At 33.7% G+C, this 17,813-nt stretch overlaps 2 protein-coding genes across 2 annotated transcripts in view; one reads left to right on the forward strand and one right to left on the reverse strand.

The window, feature by feature from the left end:
- Positions 1-337: 337 nt before the first annotated feature.
- Positions 338-10,358, forward strand: ctsla (cathepsin La). Its single transcript, XM_059337297.1, has 8 exons — positions 338-451; positions 2,654-2,786; positions 3,675-3,797; positions 5,353-5,505; positions 7,389-7,613; positions 8,250-8,418; positions 8,509-8,626; positions 9,922-10,358. The coding sequence occupies exons 2-8, from the start codon at positions 2,664-2,666 to the stop codon at positions 10,019-10,021; spliced, it is 1,011 nt and encodes a 336-aa protein (XP_059193280.1). The 5' UTR covers positions 338-451; positions 2,654-2,663; the 3' UTR covers positions 10,022-10,358.
- A 6,555-nt stretch (positions 10,359-16,913) lies between these two features.
- fbp2 (fructose-1,6-bisphosphatase 2) overlaps positions 16,914-17,813 on the reverse strand; it is a 32,801-nt gene continuing 31,901 nt past the window's right edge. The window contains exon 7 of the mRNA XM_059338010.1: positions 16,914-17,214. Within this exon, the coding sequence (XP_059193993.1) occupies positions 17,029-17,214 (186 nt within the window). The 3' untranslated portion in view covers positions 16,914-17,028. The remainder of the gene's footprint in view (positions 17,215-17,813) is intronic.

Raw genomic sequence — 17,813 nt, forward strand, 5'->3', positions numbered from 1 at the left:
GAGATTTATAAGTATTTTATCAGTATTTTTTGCCTTAGACAGCAATCTGAATGTTGATTTGATTACAAAAAAAAGGTCTTTACTTGACCTATCTTTTAAACATGAGCCTTGTAAGTCATTGTGAAAATCAGTCAGATGTTTCTTGACATGAAACAAGTTTAAAAACAGCCCTGGGTTAATAAAAAAAGGCGTTTCTTTCACAGTTTTAGCTGCAACAATCCTGCAGGAAAACACACTGTACTGTGGCGTTATTCCAGAGGGAGGGAATCACGTGCTTCCAGCGGTGACGTCAGACGCAGGGGGCGGGGCATGAGGGGTCGTAAACAAGGAGCGGGCCAATCAGAGCGCTCGGTGGGCTGTTATTCGGTTGTCACTCAGGCCTTTATAAACTCTGTGTACCTCGGACGGAGGTTATTTTTCTTCGTCTCCTTCAGCCGTAAAGACTAGAACAGTAAGTTTATTTACCTTTATTCCTTTTATTTGCTTGTTGGTATAAAAATATTCAAACTTGACGCCTAAATCTGGGATATAAACTAATATTATTGATGAATATTTGTGTTTCTTTGGGATTTTTTCGCCATTTGAGCTCAGGAAAAACAACAACATGCCAGTGTCCGGTTTAAAAAAAAGTCTATTTTAGCCAATATGTCATTTTAATTTATTTTTTGAGTAAAAAAACAACAACTATAGTTTGTTGTTTTTGCAGCCTTAGCCATCTTGTTTCATTCGGCTGCCTCCTTTGTCTTCGTCCAGCTCCCCTGCAGAGAAAAGCAGCCATTTCTAGTTTCTTTTAGGTTAAATTAACCTCCAACAGCTGCAGAATTGGTTTAAAAATCTCCATCATCATCCATCTGACAGCCACCGGGGAGAGTTTTGGTTTTCTTTTCGTTTTCCTGCTTGTAGTTTCGTTGTCCGGCCTGTTTCTTGGCTCTCCTCTGCAGATCCCGTGACTTGCAACAAAACAAACACTTTTTATTGTTGCGATCTGAGGAAGAAGTTTCCGCTGCACAACTTGCAGGAAAAACAGCCCTCAAACATCCAATTAACACAAGAACAGTCAATGCATTTATAATGACACGATCATCCGGGTTATTGGGCTCATTTGGCCCAGTTTGGGTCGATGTTTGCGGGGAAATGACTGTATTGTCGGGAATGTGTGTTGTCGCTTTAATGCGGATCCAATTTCTGTATGAATCACGGGAGAGAACAAGCTGTTCTCCAGACTCTGATTGCATGACAAATATTACAGGAATCTCCATGCATGACTGGACGGTTTTACAAAGAAAAATGATGTTTTGCAATAGTCTGTTTGCCTCCAGGCCTCTTTAATCAATGATTAAACCCTCTGGAGGCAATAAAACCACCTGTAAATTACTTGTAAATGACGCAACATTGAGTCTTGTCATTAGTTTCCCTCTAAAGTTCTGGCTTAACCCTATAAAGCCTGAACCATGAAATAATGGCCAGAAAATTATATTTTTTAAAAACTTGAGTATTTATTGAACCTGCTGACAAAAATAAATAAATCAATTTGCATATATGAATTCTAATTTGTATCATATTTGATACATCAGGTCCTTTTGTACAATTTGTTGCTCACAGTTTGTTTTTCTTGAACTAAGAAAAACATAAAACCGAACATTTTTATCCTATTAAGACTTTCCTTTTAACATTTAATTCAAATATGCAAGAAAAAAAATTATTTATCTGCTGATATGAAGTTTTCACCCAGCAATGAACCTGTATCATTTTTGCTACATCTGGTATTTTTTGTGCAATCTGTTGCTCAGTTGTTGTTTTTTAAATCTCCAACACATGTATACATCAGGTTTTTCAGGAAAAAAATATATCACTCTAATGATGTAGAGGTCTCAACAACTTGTGTATCAAATATGATACACTTGGCTTTATAGGGTTAAAATGCCAGATTTTTTTTTTTTTTTAATGATATTCGGCCAAGTTAAAGTGGACATAATGTCAAATATATTTAGTATAAATTATAGAACTAGATATTATCCTCATTCAACTTGTTTATATGTAATAATTGCAACCTGTGTTCATATTTGAAACTTGTACATTTCTGTGTGTGAAACATCATTTTAAAGATCAGATTTTATGTTTTTCTTTTGGGTTCAAAATTTGGATAAGTCAAAGTTAAAAATTAATTATCAGTGGAACAGACAGAAGTACTGTATGGATGACCCTGTAATGCTGTTTTGTACTTTATTATTTAATGTTTTATTGGGTCTAATGATTAGTTCTATTACTTATATTTCATATAATTTCTTTTTCTTTTCTTATTTCTATTTGCTCTTTTATATTGCCTACCTTTCCCAGTTTGTTCAAAATTCTCAAAAGTAAAACACTTAACTTTCTGTATCTTGTTTGTTGTTTTGTAAACAAAAAAACCTTGATTGTGAGTGGCAGAAATACTGTATATTTATATTGTCTGAAAGTAAGCACTGTATGATAATGCTCTCACAAAATAAGAATAAAAAATGTAAAAAAGAAAAAAAGGTAATTATCAGGACATATAGGTGACGTTGAGCTGAATAAACAGATTTTTTTAACAGATTTTTTAACGGACACAATAGCCGAAGATTCCAGAGGGTGTAAATGGAGTCCTAACTTTGTTTGTTTGTTTGTTTGTTAGGAAATCAACGATGCTGCCTGTAGCCGTGTTGGCCGTGTGCCTCAGTGCCGCCCTGTCGGCCCCCAGCCTGGACCCCCGGCTGGACGACCACTGGGACCTGTGGAAGAGCTGGCACAGTAAAAAATACCACGAGGTGATGTGTTTTTGTTGTTTTTTAATACTCCTTTTTATTGTTTTTTCATTTTTATAACTTCTCGAGAGGAATCAGAGCAGAAATCTGTGATATTATGCACATATTGTACATCACTGTGGGGATCTGGGGAGTTCACCACCGTATCAAGATACTTTTTTATTTTTATTTTAGCCAAAAACAAAAGATTTATCGACAAAGATAAAGGCTAAAAAACAGTTTAGCAGTGAGCTCCTGGATTATAGAGTGAACCTCCTTCCAGAAAGTCTGGATGTGGTCACATGACCAAAACAAGTGGATAAATGTACCTTTTGTGTTTATTACATTAATAACAAAGGTTGGAGGTGTTAGGGAACAATCTCTGGAGGCGAAATTGGTAAATTTACATGTGCTTCTCATATATAAGGTGCTTTAAAAAAGACATTTAGACATTAAGCATATGTAATAAGTAGTCTAAAAAGATAATTTGGATAGCTTAAAGATAAAAGACAAAGTGGTTATTGTCTATTTAGGGTTGCTGTGGGAAAGACTTTAATAAATATAATCATAATAATGACTCAATTGACCTCGATTTGCAATATAAAAATGAAACATTTTGCAAAAAGTCTTGTAATATCCTCCAATAACACTTCAGGGTTGACGTTTTCAATTTCCAGGAGTGCCCTATAAAGAGTTAATAAGTTCAGTAAAAAAAATTTAGAGAAAATCCCGCTGCACATCTTTTCCCAGTCTCCAGAATTAAATATCACCTCCAGATCACGCTCCCACAACAGCTTCAGAGAGTCATAGATGTTGGTTTTTTTTATGCATGTATTTATTTATTTTCTGCTCCAGCCTGCAAGTCACCATTTGGAGGAAAAACAAGTCTAAATGGTGCTTTTGTTTGTGCAGAAAGAGGAGGGCTGGAGGAGGATGGTGTGGGAGAAGAACCTGCAGAAGATCGAGCTGCACAACCTGGAGCACTCCATGGGAACACACACCTACCGCCTGGGCATGAACCACTTTGGAGACATGGTGAGTTTCAACACACACACACAAAAAAAATCATATCAGGGTTCTTTTCTAAAGGTCTGGAAACTAAACAAAGGCGAAGCAAAATGACCTGATAAGAAGAGCATTCTAAGAATGTCTAGCACCAGATTATGTACAGGAAACAGATGAAGCAATACTTTTTCCAAGTATTTTTTTAAATTTGTTTTATTCTGTCACACTTTGAAAATGATGAAAAACAACATAAAACTCCCATCTGGGGAAGGACATGCTCATAAAAAGACAAAAAAATTAAGAATAAAATGGTTGAAAAAGCTACAAATGGCAAATTAAACACTGTATTGTGCATCGAATTTGTGTGAAACTGGAGGAGTTAACTGTGGCAATAATTGATGAAAAACTAAGGCTACTTAAGCACTGATTTGTTTATAGTTTATATGAACTAAAATGCATGAAAGTATGCAGCTACACTGTCTAAAAATAAGATAAAAACAGTAAATCTGAGGGAAATGATCTTGCTGCATGGACAGATAATTTACCTTGCCAAGATTTTTTTAAATTAAGATTATTAAATCTAGAAAAATAAGCATGTTGAACGCTTAAAATAAGAAATTAACTCTTAAAACAAGATAAATTAAAGCTGCAAGCAGCGATGAACTTTAGACGTAGAAGTGTTAGATAATTTATCTTGTTTTTAGACTAAACACCTTTTTTGCGGTGTAGCTGCATACTTTAATGCATTTTAGTTAATCTACAAATACTAAATCTGAGGGAAATGATCTTGCTGCATGGACAGATAATTTACCTTGACAAGATTTCTTAAATTAAGATTATTAAATCTAGAAATAAGCATGTTGAACACATAAAACAAGAAATTATCTAACACTTCTAAATCTAAAGTTCATCGCTGCTGCTTGCAGCTTTAATTTATCTTGTATTAATAGTTAATTTCTTATTTTAAGCATTAAACATGCTTTTTTCGAGATTTAATAATCTTAATTTAAGAAATCTTGTCAAGGTAAATTATCTGTCCATGCAGCAAGATCATTTCCCTCAGATTTACTGTTTTATCCAGTTTTGAGACACCTTTGTTGCAGTTTAGCTGCATACTTTAATGCATTTTAGTTCATATAAACTATAAACAAATCAGTGCTTAAGTAGCCTTAGTTTTTCTTCAATTTTTGCCACAGTTAACTTCTCCAGTTTCACACAAATTCTATGCACAATACAGTGTTTAATTTGCCATTTGTAGCTTTTTCAACCATTTTATTTTCCTTTTTTGTCTTTTTATGAGCATGTCCTTCACCAGATGTGGGTTTTATGTTTTTCATTATTTTCAAAGTGTGACAGAATAAAACAAATAAAAAAATAAATACTTTGAAAGTATTGCTAAATTTCTATCTATAAAATCTTAATTTAAGAAATCTAGTCAAGGTAAATTATCTGTCCATGCAGCAAGATCATTTCCCTCAGATTTACTGTTTTTATCTCCTTTTTTGCAGTGTAGAAACACAAGTGTAGCATTCCTGAACCAGGCTTTTGTCTTCGTCAGCATCTTTAACTCTTTGTTTCCCGACAGACTTACGAGGAGTTCAGGCAGATCATGAACGGCTACAAGCGTAAAGCAGACAGGAAGGTGAGAGGATCTCTGTTCATGGAGCCCAACTTCCTGGAAGCCCCGCGCTCCGTCGACTGGAGGGACAACGGCTACGTCACCCCCGTCAAGGACCAGGTAGCTGCTGCCTCAGGGCTCACACACACACACACACACACACACCTGGGGATCCATCAAGGTGTGCTTCAATGATTTTTACTTCTCGGCAGGAGCCGTGAAGTTAACTGTCGAAATATAATGCAGGAAGAAGCATAAAACCCTTTTATATCCTGCACCAAAACATAAGCTGTTCATCCAGAATATCCATTTTACTGTTTCATAAATGTCTCTTTGACAAATTTGAGGAATTGTGTAAACTTGCAGGAGCATTAGAACAAAACTAGCTTGTAAAACGCTGAAAAAACAACCTGCTACTCTGAAATTTCTTAGTTTTTGAGTCTTTATTGTTACAAAAATGCACCATAATGAGAGTAAAACACAAAAACATGAGTTGTTGTTGCAGTAAGAGTCACTATGGTGTACATTACCACCAGCTCTTATTTTAATAGCTACGTTGAGCTGATATATCAGCTGTTGGAGTCATTCCTGTAAACACCATTGCGTCATGTGCTACTTTGGACAGTTTAAAGCTACGTCTGTCCATGAATGTTCTGCATGAACAGTGAGATAAGATGGCCACTTACAGGTTGTTTTTGTTATCGGTGTGCTCCACACACTGCTCCTCCTCCTCCTCCTCCTCCTCCTCCTCCTCCTGAGTGTACAGTCTGTCCCTCTCATACATTACCCGTAAGCTGAAACCAGTTCAACCAGGGCTTGTTGGAAACGAGGCCATAAACATGATCATATACATTAAGGTCCAAGTGCCAGAGTGCAACTCCAGTATAATTTTATCTCTGGAAGCAAAGTGTTTCCCAGAGCTGCTGAGATAAAGAGCAATAACAAGATACAGAGAGCAATAAGAAGAACTTAGTTACCGTATTTCCTCAATTTAAAGCCGGGCCCCTATTAATAAGCGGCCTCATTTAGTAACCGGGTGCAAAAACAATTTTTAGTAAATAAAAACTGGCCTCTTTTATAAGCCGGGTGTCTTACCGGTGTTATGTCAAAGTCTCCTGCTGTCCTAGTCATTCTCTGTAAAGTCGAGCCGTTTACGCACGACACAAAATGACCAAAAAAAGACACAAAATGACCAAAAAAGACACATTATTTAAAAAAAGAAACAAAATGACCAAAAAAGACACAAAATGACCAAAAAAAGACACAAAATGACCAAAAAAAGACACAAAATGACCAAAAAAGACACATTATTTAAAAAAGACACAACATTATTTAAAAAAGAAACAAAATGACCAAAATAAGACACAATGACCAAAAAAAGACACATTATTTAAAAAAGACACAACATTATTTAAAAAAGACACAACATTATTTAAAAAAGAAACAAAATGACCAAAAAAAGACACAAAATGACCAAAAAAGACACATTATTTAAAAAAGACACAACATTATTTAAAAAAGACACAACATTATTTAAAAAAGACACAAAAGTATTTAAAAAAGAAACAAAATGACCAATAAAAGACACAAAATTACCAAAAAAGACACATTATTTAAAAAAGACACAAAATTATTTAAAAACGAAACAAAATGACAAAAATCCTAGTCATTCTCTGTAAAGTCGAGCCGTTTACACACGTTTTTCTGGGCTTTTTAGTAGTTTAGACATTTTAAATCCTGTTAAAATGAACATTCAGCTGCTGTTCATTGTTTGTTTACATCCCAGTACTTCCAATATGTGTTAATAAAGTGGGTTATTTTCTTATTTATAGTTTTATTATATTTGAATTTTACCTTATGTTCATATTTGAAACCTATGTTTTACATTTTTCAGGTCTTGAAACAGTTCATTCAGCAAATTTGTGGTTTTTGTGATTTTATGTATCTGTCCACTTCCTCCAGTCTTAACTCCTCCTTCTGTCTCCTCCTTCGGTCTCCTTCAGGGTCAGTGTGGCTCCTGCTGGGCCTTCAGCACCACCGGAGCTCTGGAGGGTCAGATCTTCAGGAAGACCGGCAAACTGGTGTCCCTGAGCGAGCAGAACCTGGTGGACTGCTCCAGACCGGAGGGCAACGAGGGCTGCAACGGAGGTCTGATGGACCAGGCCTTCCAGTACGTCCAGGACAACCAGGGTCTGGACTCTGAGGACTCCTACCCGTACCTGGGGACGGTACGTCAAGAGGACCGTCATTAAAATATCTGGGAAAATCAGACTTTAACGACTTTAACCCTTCGATGCACAACATGGGTCTCATTCATTCCCTTCATGTTATTTAATGCTGCTGTGTGTTTCTGTGCTCTATCTTTTGATATCAACTTATTTTATGATTGAATATTCCAAGTATTCTTTAAATATCTTTGTTTTTGACAACAACAGATCATTATTTCCGTTTTGCCTCTCATACTTTATGAAGAAAAGTTTTTGTATTGTTACATAGCTAACTACTTGGCCAAGAAGTTAGCTAAGTAGTTAGCTTAGCAAGCTACTTAGCCAAGAAGGTAGCTAAGTAGTTAGCTTAACAAGCTACTTATCCAAGAAGTTAGCTAACTAGTTAGCTTAACAAGCTACTTAGCCAAGAAATTGGCTTTCAATCAATACAGTTAAAATCAAATGCATTTTACTTGCAATTAAACCTTTTTAATTGCAGTTTTGCTCTCAAACCTTTTCTGTTTGATTTGTATAATAACGACAAAATATATTTATTATATAGCTCCTTTAGAAGTGATTTCTGCAGGACATGATGATCATGTTTTGGACTGTGTTGGTGCCGTAACTCACCTTCTTCTTCTTCTTGTCATGGTGCAGGACGACCAGCCGTGTCACTACGACCCGTCCTTTAACTCGGCCAACGACACCGGCTTCGTGGACGTGCCCAGCGGGAAGGAGCGCGCTCTGATGAAGGCGGTCGCCGCCGTTGGACCCGTTTCTGTCGCCATCGACGCCGGACACGAGTCCTTCCAGTTCTACCAGTCAGGTCAGTCAGAGACTCTTTTTATCTGAGTATCTGCCGCTTGTTTTCTAAAACTTTTATATGTGACCGACTGTTTTTTTTTGTTTTTTTTAGGAATCTACTATGAGAAGGAGTGCAGCAGCGAGGAGCTGGACCACGGCGTGCTGGTGGTCGGTTACGGCTTCCAGGGAGAAGACGTGGACGGCAAGAAATTCTGGATCGTCAAGAACAGGTACGTGGAAAAAAAACGATGAGAGCAGAATATCAAAATCTGGAGTTTTATTCCCAAAACGTTAGGATGCTGTGTAAAAACAAGAATGCAGTAAACTCAGAATTTGTTGAAATTGCCCTCAGATTTCTCAAGATTTAATAAAGGTTGAATGAAATGAATACGTGCACATTTTTACAATTTGTTTGTATCAGTTTAAACATAATATAAACACAAATAAAACTGTCTTTGTGACAATAGATTCAACTGAAAACTGTAAAAGGGTTATTAAGAATGTTATCACATTCTGTTTATGTTTTAAACTAATATTTTTTGGGGGGGTATGAGAGTTTTACTCACTAAAAATCTACAAAAAGCTACAGTATACTCAGTCTATATTCATATAAATTGTCTGCATTTATTGTATATCTCTCTGCACAATAAATTAGCCTTAAATAAGTCATGTTTTCTGAGGTTTTACAGAAATATTTTTCAATCTTCTGGGTTTTTTTTAAGTATTTGAGGGATTGTCAAGTCCTAAAGAGGCTTGAAATAAAATTTAAATGTCTTAAATCCACTTTAAATGTAACTAAACATGATTTTACTGTACATTTTCTGCACATGGAATTATATAAAATCCAGAAAATGAAAAAAATAAAATGCACAAATTGCAGCAATCCTCTCCTTAACTTAGCCTAGCAAGCTACTTAGCCAAGAAGTTAGCTAAGTAGTTAACTTAGCAAGCTACTTAGCCAAGAAGTTAGCTAGGTAGTTAGCCTAGCAAGCTACTTAGCCAAGAAGTTAGCTAAGTACTTAGCCTAGCAAGCTACTTAGCTAAAAAAATGGATACGGGTCATTTTTGACCCATGTTCTGCATTAGAAGAGTAGTGACACAAAAAGGGATTTTATTAAAAAAAATAAAGGAAAACATGAAATTAGGATGTATGATGATCAAAAACAAACTAATTGAGGAAAACCTGGAATACTGAATGATGAAAATAATTTATTGCAAAGATATAGAACATAAAAACTATGTCTGGTCGAGAAAAATGTAAAAATGACAATACAAAAAATAAGAAAATTAAGCTCTTAATTAAGAATATTAGTTAATTTATTTATTTTTTGGCCAAGATGAGATTAAGTTTAGTTAATTTAATATCAAATGGTTCATTTTTACTTAAGAATGCACAAGTACAGATGGTTTCAAATGAAGCATTTCCACAAATGTAACGTCTGAAAGACTTTAAATTCTCTAAAAAGTGCCGATTGTTGTTGTACGAGAAGGTTTCTGACCTTTTTGTTTGTTTGTCTTCTTGCAGCTGGAGTGAGAAGTGGGGAGATAAAGGCTACATCTACATGGCCAAAGACAGGAAGAACCACTGTGGGATTGCGACGGCGGCCAGCTATCCTCTCGTCTAACGTTTGCACAGCTCCACTTTAGTGTTTTTTATTAAAGCGATCGTTGGGCTGAAGGCCTCGGCCACGGACGCCATCGGCAGGAGATTCTGCCATGTTTCAGGAGGAAACACTGTTTGTTTGTTTGTTTGTTTTTAGGGAAATGGCGCCATTCTGTTCTTGGCTGATTTTAACGCCACTTTATTTTGTCTGAGAAGATTTTAGCCTTTAGCGTTTTATTCTTTGTAAATATGTGTATGCTACTTGGTGAGTGATGACGTTAACACTTGCTTCGGTCATTGTAAATGGATTATTTTTGTTTTCTACTTTTACTGTGATCAATTAAAGTTGTGAAACACTAGTTTGGTGTTGGGGGGTTTTGTGCAGATTCTTTCAGTATTTTTCATCACTTAGTTTGGATTTTTTAAAGTTTTTTTGTATGAGGTACTTCAGTTTCTGTGTACGCTATATTTAGAATATTTTCATTGCTTTACCAGTGTGTCAGACAGTCTTGTTTGAGTTTACACAGAGGAAACTAAAGCCACTTTTCTCTTGTTAAAGCCACCAGACTCCATTGAGAAAAAACAGTAATTTTACCTTGCAGAGTTGCTGCTGTTCACTGCCTCGATCAGTTAGTTTCTCTGCGTTACTGTGTGACTTTATTATATTATTATTATTTATAGTTCACGAAAACTAGAATTGAAATAACATTTTCGTTAACTAAAATAAAAATTAGTTTTTAAAAAACGATGGCTAACAAACTGTATTGTGTGGTTACAAAATGAACTAAAATTATAGTGAAAATGTCCTTCGTTTTCGTCTTTGTCAACTTTTTTCATACTTCATCCAGAGTTTCTATTTCTCCACCACTGACTGTGTGTATTCCTGCTTTGTGGGCTTCCAGGAGAAATGCGAGTGAAATTACATTAATGACTCCATGTTGGCTGTAAAGAGAAACTTTTCAGCTTTCAGAAAACATTTTCCTGATCGAGCAAACCGTTTAGTTATTATAGTAAGTGTCGCAGACTCAACACTGTAAACTTTGGATGTTGTGTTTTCACTGTGTGAAAGTCTTCAATTCAACCATGAGATTACAAATCACATTTTTTTTGCAGCAGAATACATGTAGGGGAAACACTGCATAATCCTTTTTGGTTGATATGAAATGTATTTATTTAGCTCAGACTAAATATTGGTTAGTGAACCTGCAGGAACACATGGTGAATATGTTTACTGAGACTGGGATGTTACACTCCAAACAAAATTCAAAAGAGTTAATAACCTTATTGGGGCTGAGATGAATAAAACCAAAGGAAATAAGGGCAAAAATGTATTATGACCTCTTTGAATCTCACACCCAACACATAGACCATTACAAAAAAAAAACTAAAACTAGCAAACTCACTCTAAAAACTAATTAAAACTAACTGAATTCGAAAACAAAAATTCACAACGAAATTAAAACTAAAACTAATGAAAAATCCAAAACTATTATAACCTTGGTTTGGATTCTCTAGAGCCACACAATTTTTATAATGTATATATTAAAAACTCAAATTACCTGGAGGCTGTATCAAAATGACCAAAAAAAGACACAGAATTAACAAAAAAGACACAAAATTACTTAAAAAAGACACAAAATGACCAAAAAAAATACACAGAATTACCAAAAAAGACAAAATATTTTTGGTCATTTTGTGTATTTTTTGATTATTTTGTGTCTTTTTTTTAATCATTTTTACATCTACAGTCATGGAAACATTCTTGATAATAACCAAAGATTTACTAAAGACTTCCAGCTTCTAGTCTGGGATGTTTGATGTAAGCTCAGCATAAAGAAGGAGTCACATGATGTGAAAGCAGCTGTGCTCTCTGACGTCTGGTACTGAGCTCTTATAGGATTATTGATCCTTTAACAATGCTGTAGATTCATGAAACACACAGTCCCTTTACTGCAGGAGGTCACATTACAGACCTAAAGGTACCAGGTGTTCACTAGAGCTAAACTAATGCTGACTTTCATTGTTAAATAAATCATGTAAAGATCATTTTATGATAAATCATCATTTAGTCTTTAAAGTGTCTGAGGTGGCGTCTTCTAATGTTTTGTTCTTTTCAACAATAATAACATAACCAGGTATTCAATAAGCAATTATAGAAAAAGAGCAAAAAGCTGCACATTTTCACACATTCTTGCTTAATATACAACAAATTAGTTGAAATTGGTCATTTTGTGTCGTTTTTGGTAATTTTTACATCTATTTTTGGTAATTTTGTGTCTTTTTTGATCGTTTTTACATCTATTTTTGATCATTTTGTGTCTTTTGTGATCATTTTTACATCTATTTTTGGTCATTTTTTGTCCTTTTTTGGTCATTTTGTGTCTTTTTTGTTCATTTTTACATCTATTTTTGGTCATTTTGTGTCTTTTTTGGATCATTTTTACATCTAGTCTTTAAAGTGTCTGAGGTGGCATCTTCTAATGTTTTGTTCTTTTCAACAATAATAACAAAAACAAACAGATATTCAATATGTAATTATATAAAAAGAGCAAAAAGCTGCACATTTTCACACATTCTTGCTTAATATACAACAAATTAGTTGAAATTGGTCATTTTGTGTCGTTTTTGGTAATTTTTACATCTATTTTTGGTAATTTTGTGTCTCTTTTTTATCATTTTTATATCTATTTTTGGTCATTTTGTGTCTTTTTTTACCATTTTTACATCTATTTTTGCTCATTTTGTGTCCTTTTTGGTCATTTTGTGTCCTTTTTGATCATGACACTTTAAAGACTAGATGTAATCTAGTCTTTAAAGTGTCTGAGGTGGCGTCTTCTAATGTTTTGTTCTTTTCAATAATAATAACATAAACAAACAGATATTCAATATGCAATTATAGAAAAAGAGCAAAAAGCTGCACATTTTCACACATTCTTGCTTAACATACAACAAATTATTGTTTGTAATATTGTTGATTATGTTTTGATTATGGTAAATCAGACATGATAGGTCATATAGAATAAAAAGATTAGTTCCCAACACTTATCTTTGTTATCTTTGGGGTCGAGTTGGGAACAAAATAAATGATGGCGTTGTGTTGTTATGTGTTGTTTACATTTTGCTGATAGTTTTTAAAAGTAAAATCCTGCACAGTTTATGTTCACTTGCAGAAAATAGGGTTTGTGTTTTCTTGAAATGTTCGTTTCTGGAACCAAAATGAAGCTTAAATTTGCGATATTTCTGTCAAATTAAATTTATTCAACATGTCTCATTTAAAATGTCGCCAAAAATAAACAGTTTGTAATAACCAGATCCTGTTAAAAACATTAAATTCTGCTCCTCAGAGACACGAGACGAACAGTCACGTGACAAATATTCACTGAAAATCAGTTTACACAGAGCTGAGAGGAGAGGACAGGAGAGGCTGTTTACACAGAGCTGAGAGGAGAGGACAGGAGAGGCTGTTTACACAGAGCTGAGAGGAGAGGACAGGAGAGGCTGTAAAAATGCATGTGGTGACCCATATTTTCCCCTACAGTCATGACACTTGTGGGCACTGGGAAAAGTGTTACATATATATATAAATTACATTTTATTCACAAAATTTAAAAATATATTTTATCATCGAAATTCATCTTGCATTTATTTTATATTATTTTTATAATTTACATCTTTAGAACCGTGTTGTTCTTCACTCTTTTAGCTGTGATTGTGCTGATTTGTTTACACACACACACACACATATATATATATATATATATATATATATATATATATATAGTCTTGGTGACCTGGGAAGTTCACAATTGAATGACTTGCTCATATAATCTACAACTTTTTCCCACAAGATTTAAGATTTTAGAACATTCCCATAATGCATCATGTGCCACTTTCTGCCCCACACTTCCAGCATAGATCAATAATATGAAATAGAATAATAAGTAAAATAATATATGTGAACTGAATTATTTTATACTGAATAAATTTGCCTCTGGCTTCTCTAAAATATTCTGCAGTGTTGGAAAGAATATATATATATATATATATATATATATATATATATATATATATATATATATATATATATATATATAATAAGGTTTTCTCTTTAAGTTATTTCAGGTCAGATGAGAGGAGCTGCCTGACCTAAATCAAAGTATTAAAGGTTCTTAACAGTAAAGCCGGTCAGCGTTAGTGTGTGTGTTCTTGTTCTTCCTACATAGTGAGGACCGTAAACATGTTTTTAACCAGCAGAGTGAGGACATTTCTGGGAAGTGAGGACATTTTAGTCAGTTCTTTAAAAGCCTGTTGGAGGGTTCAGACTGCGGGGTTCAGGTTCTAGTTGTGGTGGTTAATGTTAAGGAATGCATTGTTTCTATGAACGGTCCTCACAAAGATAGAAGTACGAGGTTTATTATTTTATTGTTTTATTGTGGTTCTTTGGTACATTATTGCTGTTATTTTATTGAAGTTTGTCTTTATTATTGGTAGTGAGAACTTTCCGCGTTATCGTGTTGTGTGTGGAAGGTCCCTTTAATTACTTTTTTTGGTAATTTTGTGTCTTTTTTAAATAATTTTGTGTCTTTTTTAAATAATTTTGGGTCTTTTGTTTTTAGTAATTTTGTGTCTTTTTTTAAAAATTTTGTGTCTTTTTTGTAATTTTGTGTCTTTTTTGTAATTTTGTGTCTTTTTTAAATAATTTTGTGTCTTTTTTAAATAATTTTGTGTCTTTTTTTTAGTAATTTTGTGTCTTTTTAATAATTTTGTGTCTTTTTGGTAGTTCTGTGTCTTTTTTGGTAATTTTGTGTCTTTTTTAAATAATTTTGTGTCTTTTTTAATAATTTTGTGTCTTTTTTTAGTAATTTTGTGTCTTTTTTAATAATTTTGTGTCTTTTTTTAGTAATTTTGTGTCTTTTTTTAATAATTGTGTGTCTTTTTTTTAGTAATTTTATGTCTTTTTTTTAACAGTTTTGTGTCTTTGTTGGTCAGTCTGTGTGTGCGCTTTTTGCTCATTTTGTTTCTTCTTTAAGTCGTTTTTTTTCTGTCATTTTGTGTCTTTTTTAGGTCATTTTGTGTCTTTTTTAAGAAATTACGGGGGGTTTTTCTGTCATTTTGTGTCTTTTTTTAGTAATTTTGTGTCTTTTTTTGCTCATTTTTGATACTGCCTCCAGCGGCCCCCAGGTAATTTGAGTTTGAGACCCCTGGTACAGAACATATGGAGTTCTGGATATGGAAACATTTCTTACAAATAGGAGGTGTGTGTGTGTGTTTGTGTAACATATTTACTTCACATCAGAGTTGAGCCCAGCTGATATCCAGAGCAAACAGTGGGAGCAGCTGAGGACAGACGGCCTGTTGTGCAACCTGGAAAAAAAACAAAAGAGAGAGAGAGAATAAAAGGTCAGGTCACCTCTTCACAAAACAACACACTGTATTTAACTCTTTTCTCACTCACCTGGTGGTCTCCAGACGTCCACAGACTTTTACTGTTCTGCTCCAAAACAATGCAGGTGAATGGGAATAAACCTGCAGTATTTTATTTACAGGTTTTAGACACTTTAAAAACAACACATGCATTGATTTTATAGTTTGATTGAAGTTATTTCCACCAAAATATAATAAATAAAATGTGAATAAATAAATAAATATGTATAGAACATATTATTACTTTTTCCCCACCCATTGTTTTCACTTAATTGACAAAAAGTATATTTGTACAGTTGACTAAATAAATTAAATATAAAATAAGTTATTAGGAGGGTTAATGTAAAATACATATATATATATATATATATATATATATATATCATTCATTTATTCATTATCCTTAACCGCTTATCCGAATGAAAGAAGTATATGTTTTTTATATTAACCCTTTATATGTATATATATATATATATATATATATATGTATATATGTCATTAACTTTTATTCAGATATGCGGTTAAGGATAATGAATAAATTAATGTCATTAACTTTGTAAAAAAATGTACACTTTACAAAAAAAAAAAAAGAACAACAGAACTGATGAAACAAAGATGAAAACAAACAAAGAAAATAAGGAAAAACAAAATGAAAGTGTTTGTGGAAAATTTTTATGAGAAGAAACTGATTTAATTTGAGACTCTGATGATTCGGCCAAAATGATCAAATTCTAATAAATTTCCTCCTCTTATTGCACGACTTAATTCATAGTTTTTCCAAATTTAACTACAGAGACAAAGAAAACTTTTATTATAACTTGTGGCCAAAAAAACCCTTTTATATTATATAAATCTAATATTTTAAGCAACAACTGTTTTCACTGATGTTTGAATATATTTATGCAAAATCTAATCAGAGCATTTGCGTCATAAAAGTTGGAATAAGACGTCTGTGACCTGAATTATTATGCATCAGGTGATAATAAACGATATCAACAGTTTGTTTGCTGAAAACGAGAATCCCCGTGCAGCTCTTCCTTGTGGCAACTTAAAAATACATCATTAGTGAATAAGAAACTGGATTCTTCCTCTTTACTCTGATGGGAAACAGTGTTATAAATATCAACATGTTGCACAAACTGAGAGACATTAAATAGGTTATTTTTTATACATTATATCCTGATCATGTTGTTGTTCCTTAGAAACTATTTCTGCAGCAAAACAGCATTATTTTTTTGAAAAAATGTCTGTTTAATGAATTTTAAATGTTAAATTACATGATTTTTTTTGCAGGAAAAGCTGCAGAGGACACACTTGTCATGACTGTATTTTTTTATTTTTGTTTTCTGATCACAAATTTCTGTCATGCTATTATTAAATATATTTCTTTCTTTTTTCTGTTAACAGCTCCCAGTTTTGGAAGTTAAAAAAAAAAAAAAAAAAAAAGGAATTAAGATGTCATTCAAATTGCTACTTATTATTCAAGTTTTTATTCAAAATCTGAGATTTCACAACATTTATTATAATTTAAAAAGAATTTCCAACTTTCTCGGCGTTGTGATGAAACTAAGTTCTGTCCTTTAGTAGAAACATTCCTGAAGTAGATTACTGGAACTTCTTGACGAAGCTCAGGTACTCGTTGACGTCATGCGGGGAACCGACGGCGAAGGGAACCCGCTGGTGGAGCGCCTCAGGGACTACGTCTAGGACCCTCTGGGTCCCGGTGGTGGCCACGCCCCCCGCCTGCTCGATGAGGAAGGCGATGGGGTTGCACTCGTACAGCAACCGCAGCTGTGAGGAGGAAATATAAAGACATTCGAATTTGTAAAGATTTGTACAACACTTTGAAATGCCACTATAGAGCTGTTTACACTACCGGAATGAGGCGGGTCTCACTCGCCGACATCTATTTTTGGTCATTTTGTGTCTTTTTTTATCATTTTTACATCTATTTTTGGTCATTTTGTGTCTTTTTTTTAATCATTTTTACATCTATTTTTGGTCATTTTGTGTCTTTTTTGATCATTTTTACATCTATTTTTGCTCATTTTGTGTCCTTTTGATCATTTTTACATCTATTTTTGTTCATTTTGTGTCTTTTTTGATCATTTTTTACATCTATTTTTGGTCATTTTTTGTCCTTTTTTGGTCATTTTGTGTCTTTTTTTGATCATTTTTACATCTATTTTTGGTCATTTTGTGTCCTTTTTTGGTCATTTTGTGTCTTTTTTTTTAATCATTTTTACATCTATTTTTGGTCATTTTGTGTCTTTTTTTATCCTTTTTACATCTATTTTTGGTCATTTTGTGTCTTTTTTGGTCATTTTTACATCTATTTTTGGTCATTTTGTGTCTTTTTTGATCATTTTAACATCTATTTTTGGTAATTT

This window comes from Centropristis striata, chromosome 7 (genome assembly GCF_030273125.1).
Source record: "Centropristis striata isolate RG_2023a ecotype Rhode Island chromosome 7, C.striata_1.0, whole genome shotgun sequence".
In the NCBI taxonomy this organism is placed as follows: Eukaryota; Metazoa; Chordata; class Actinopteri; order Perciformes; family Serranidae; genus Centropristis; species Centropristis striata.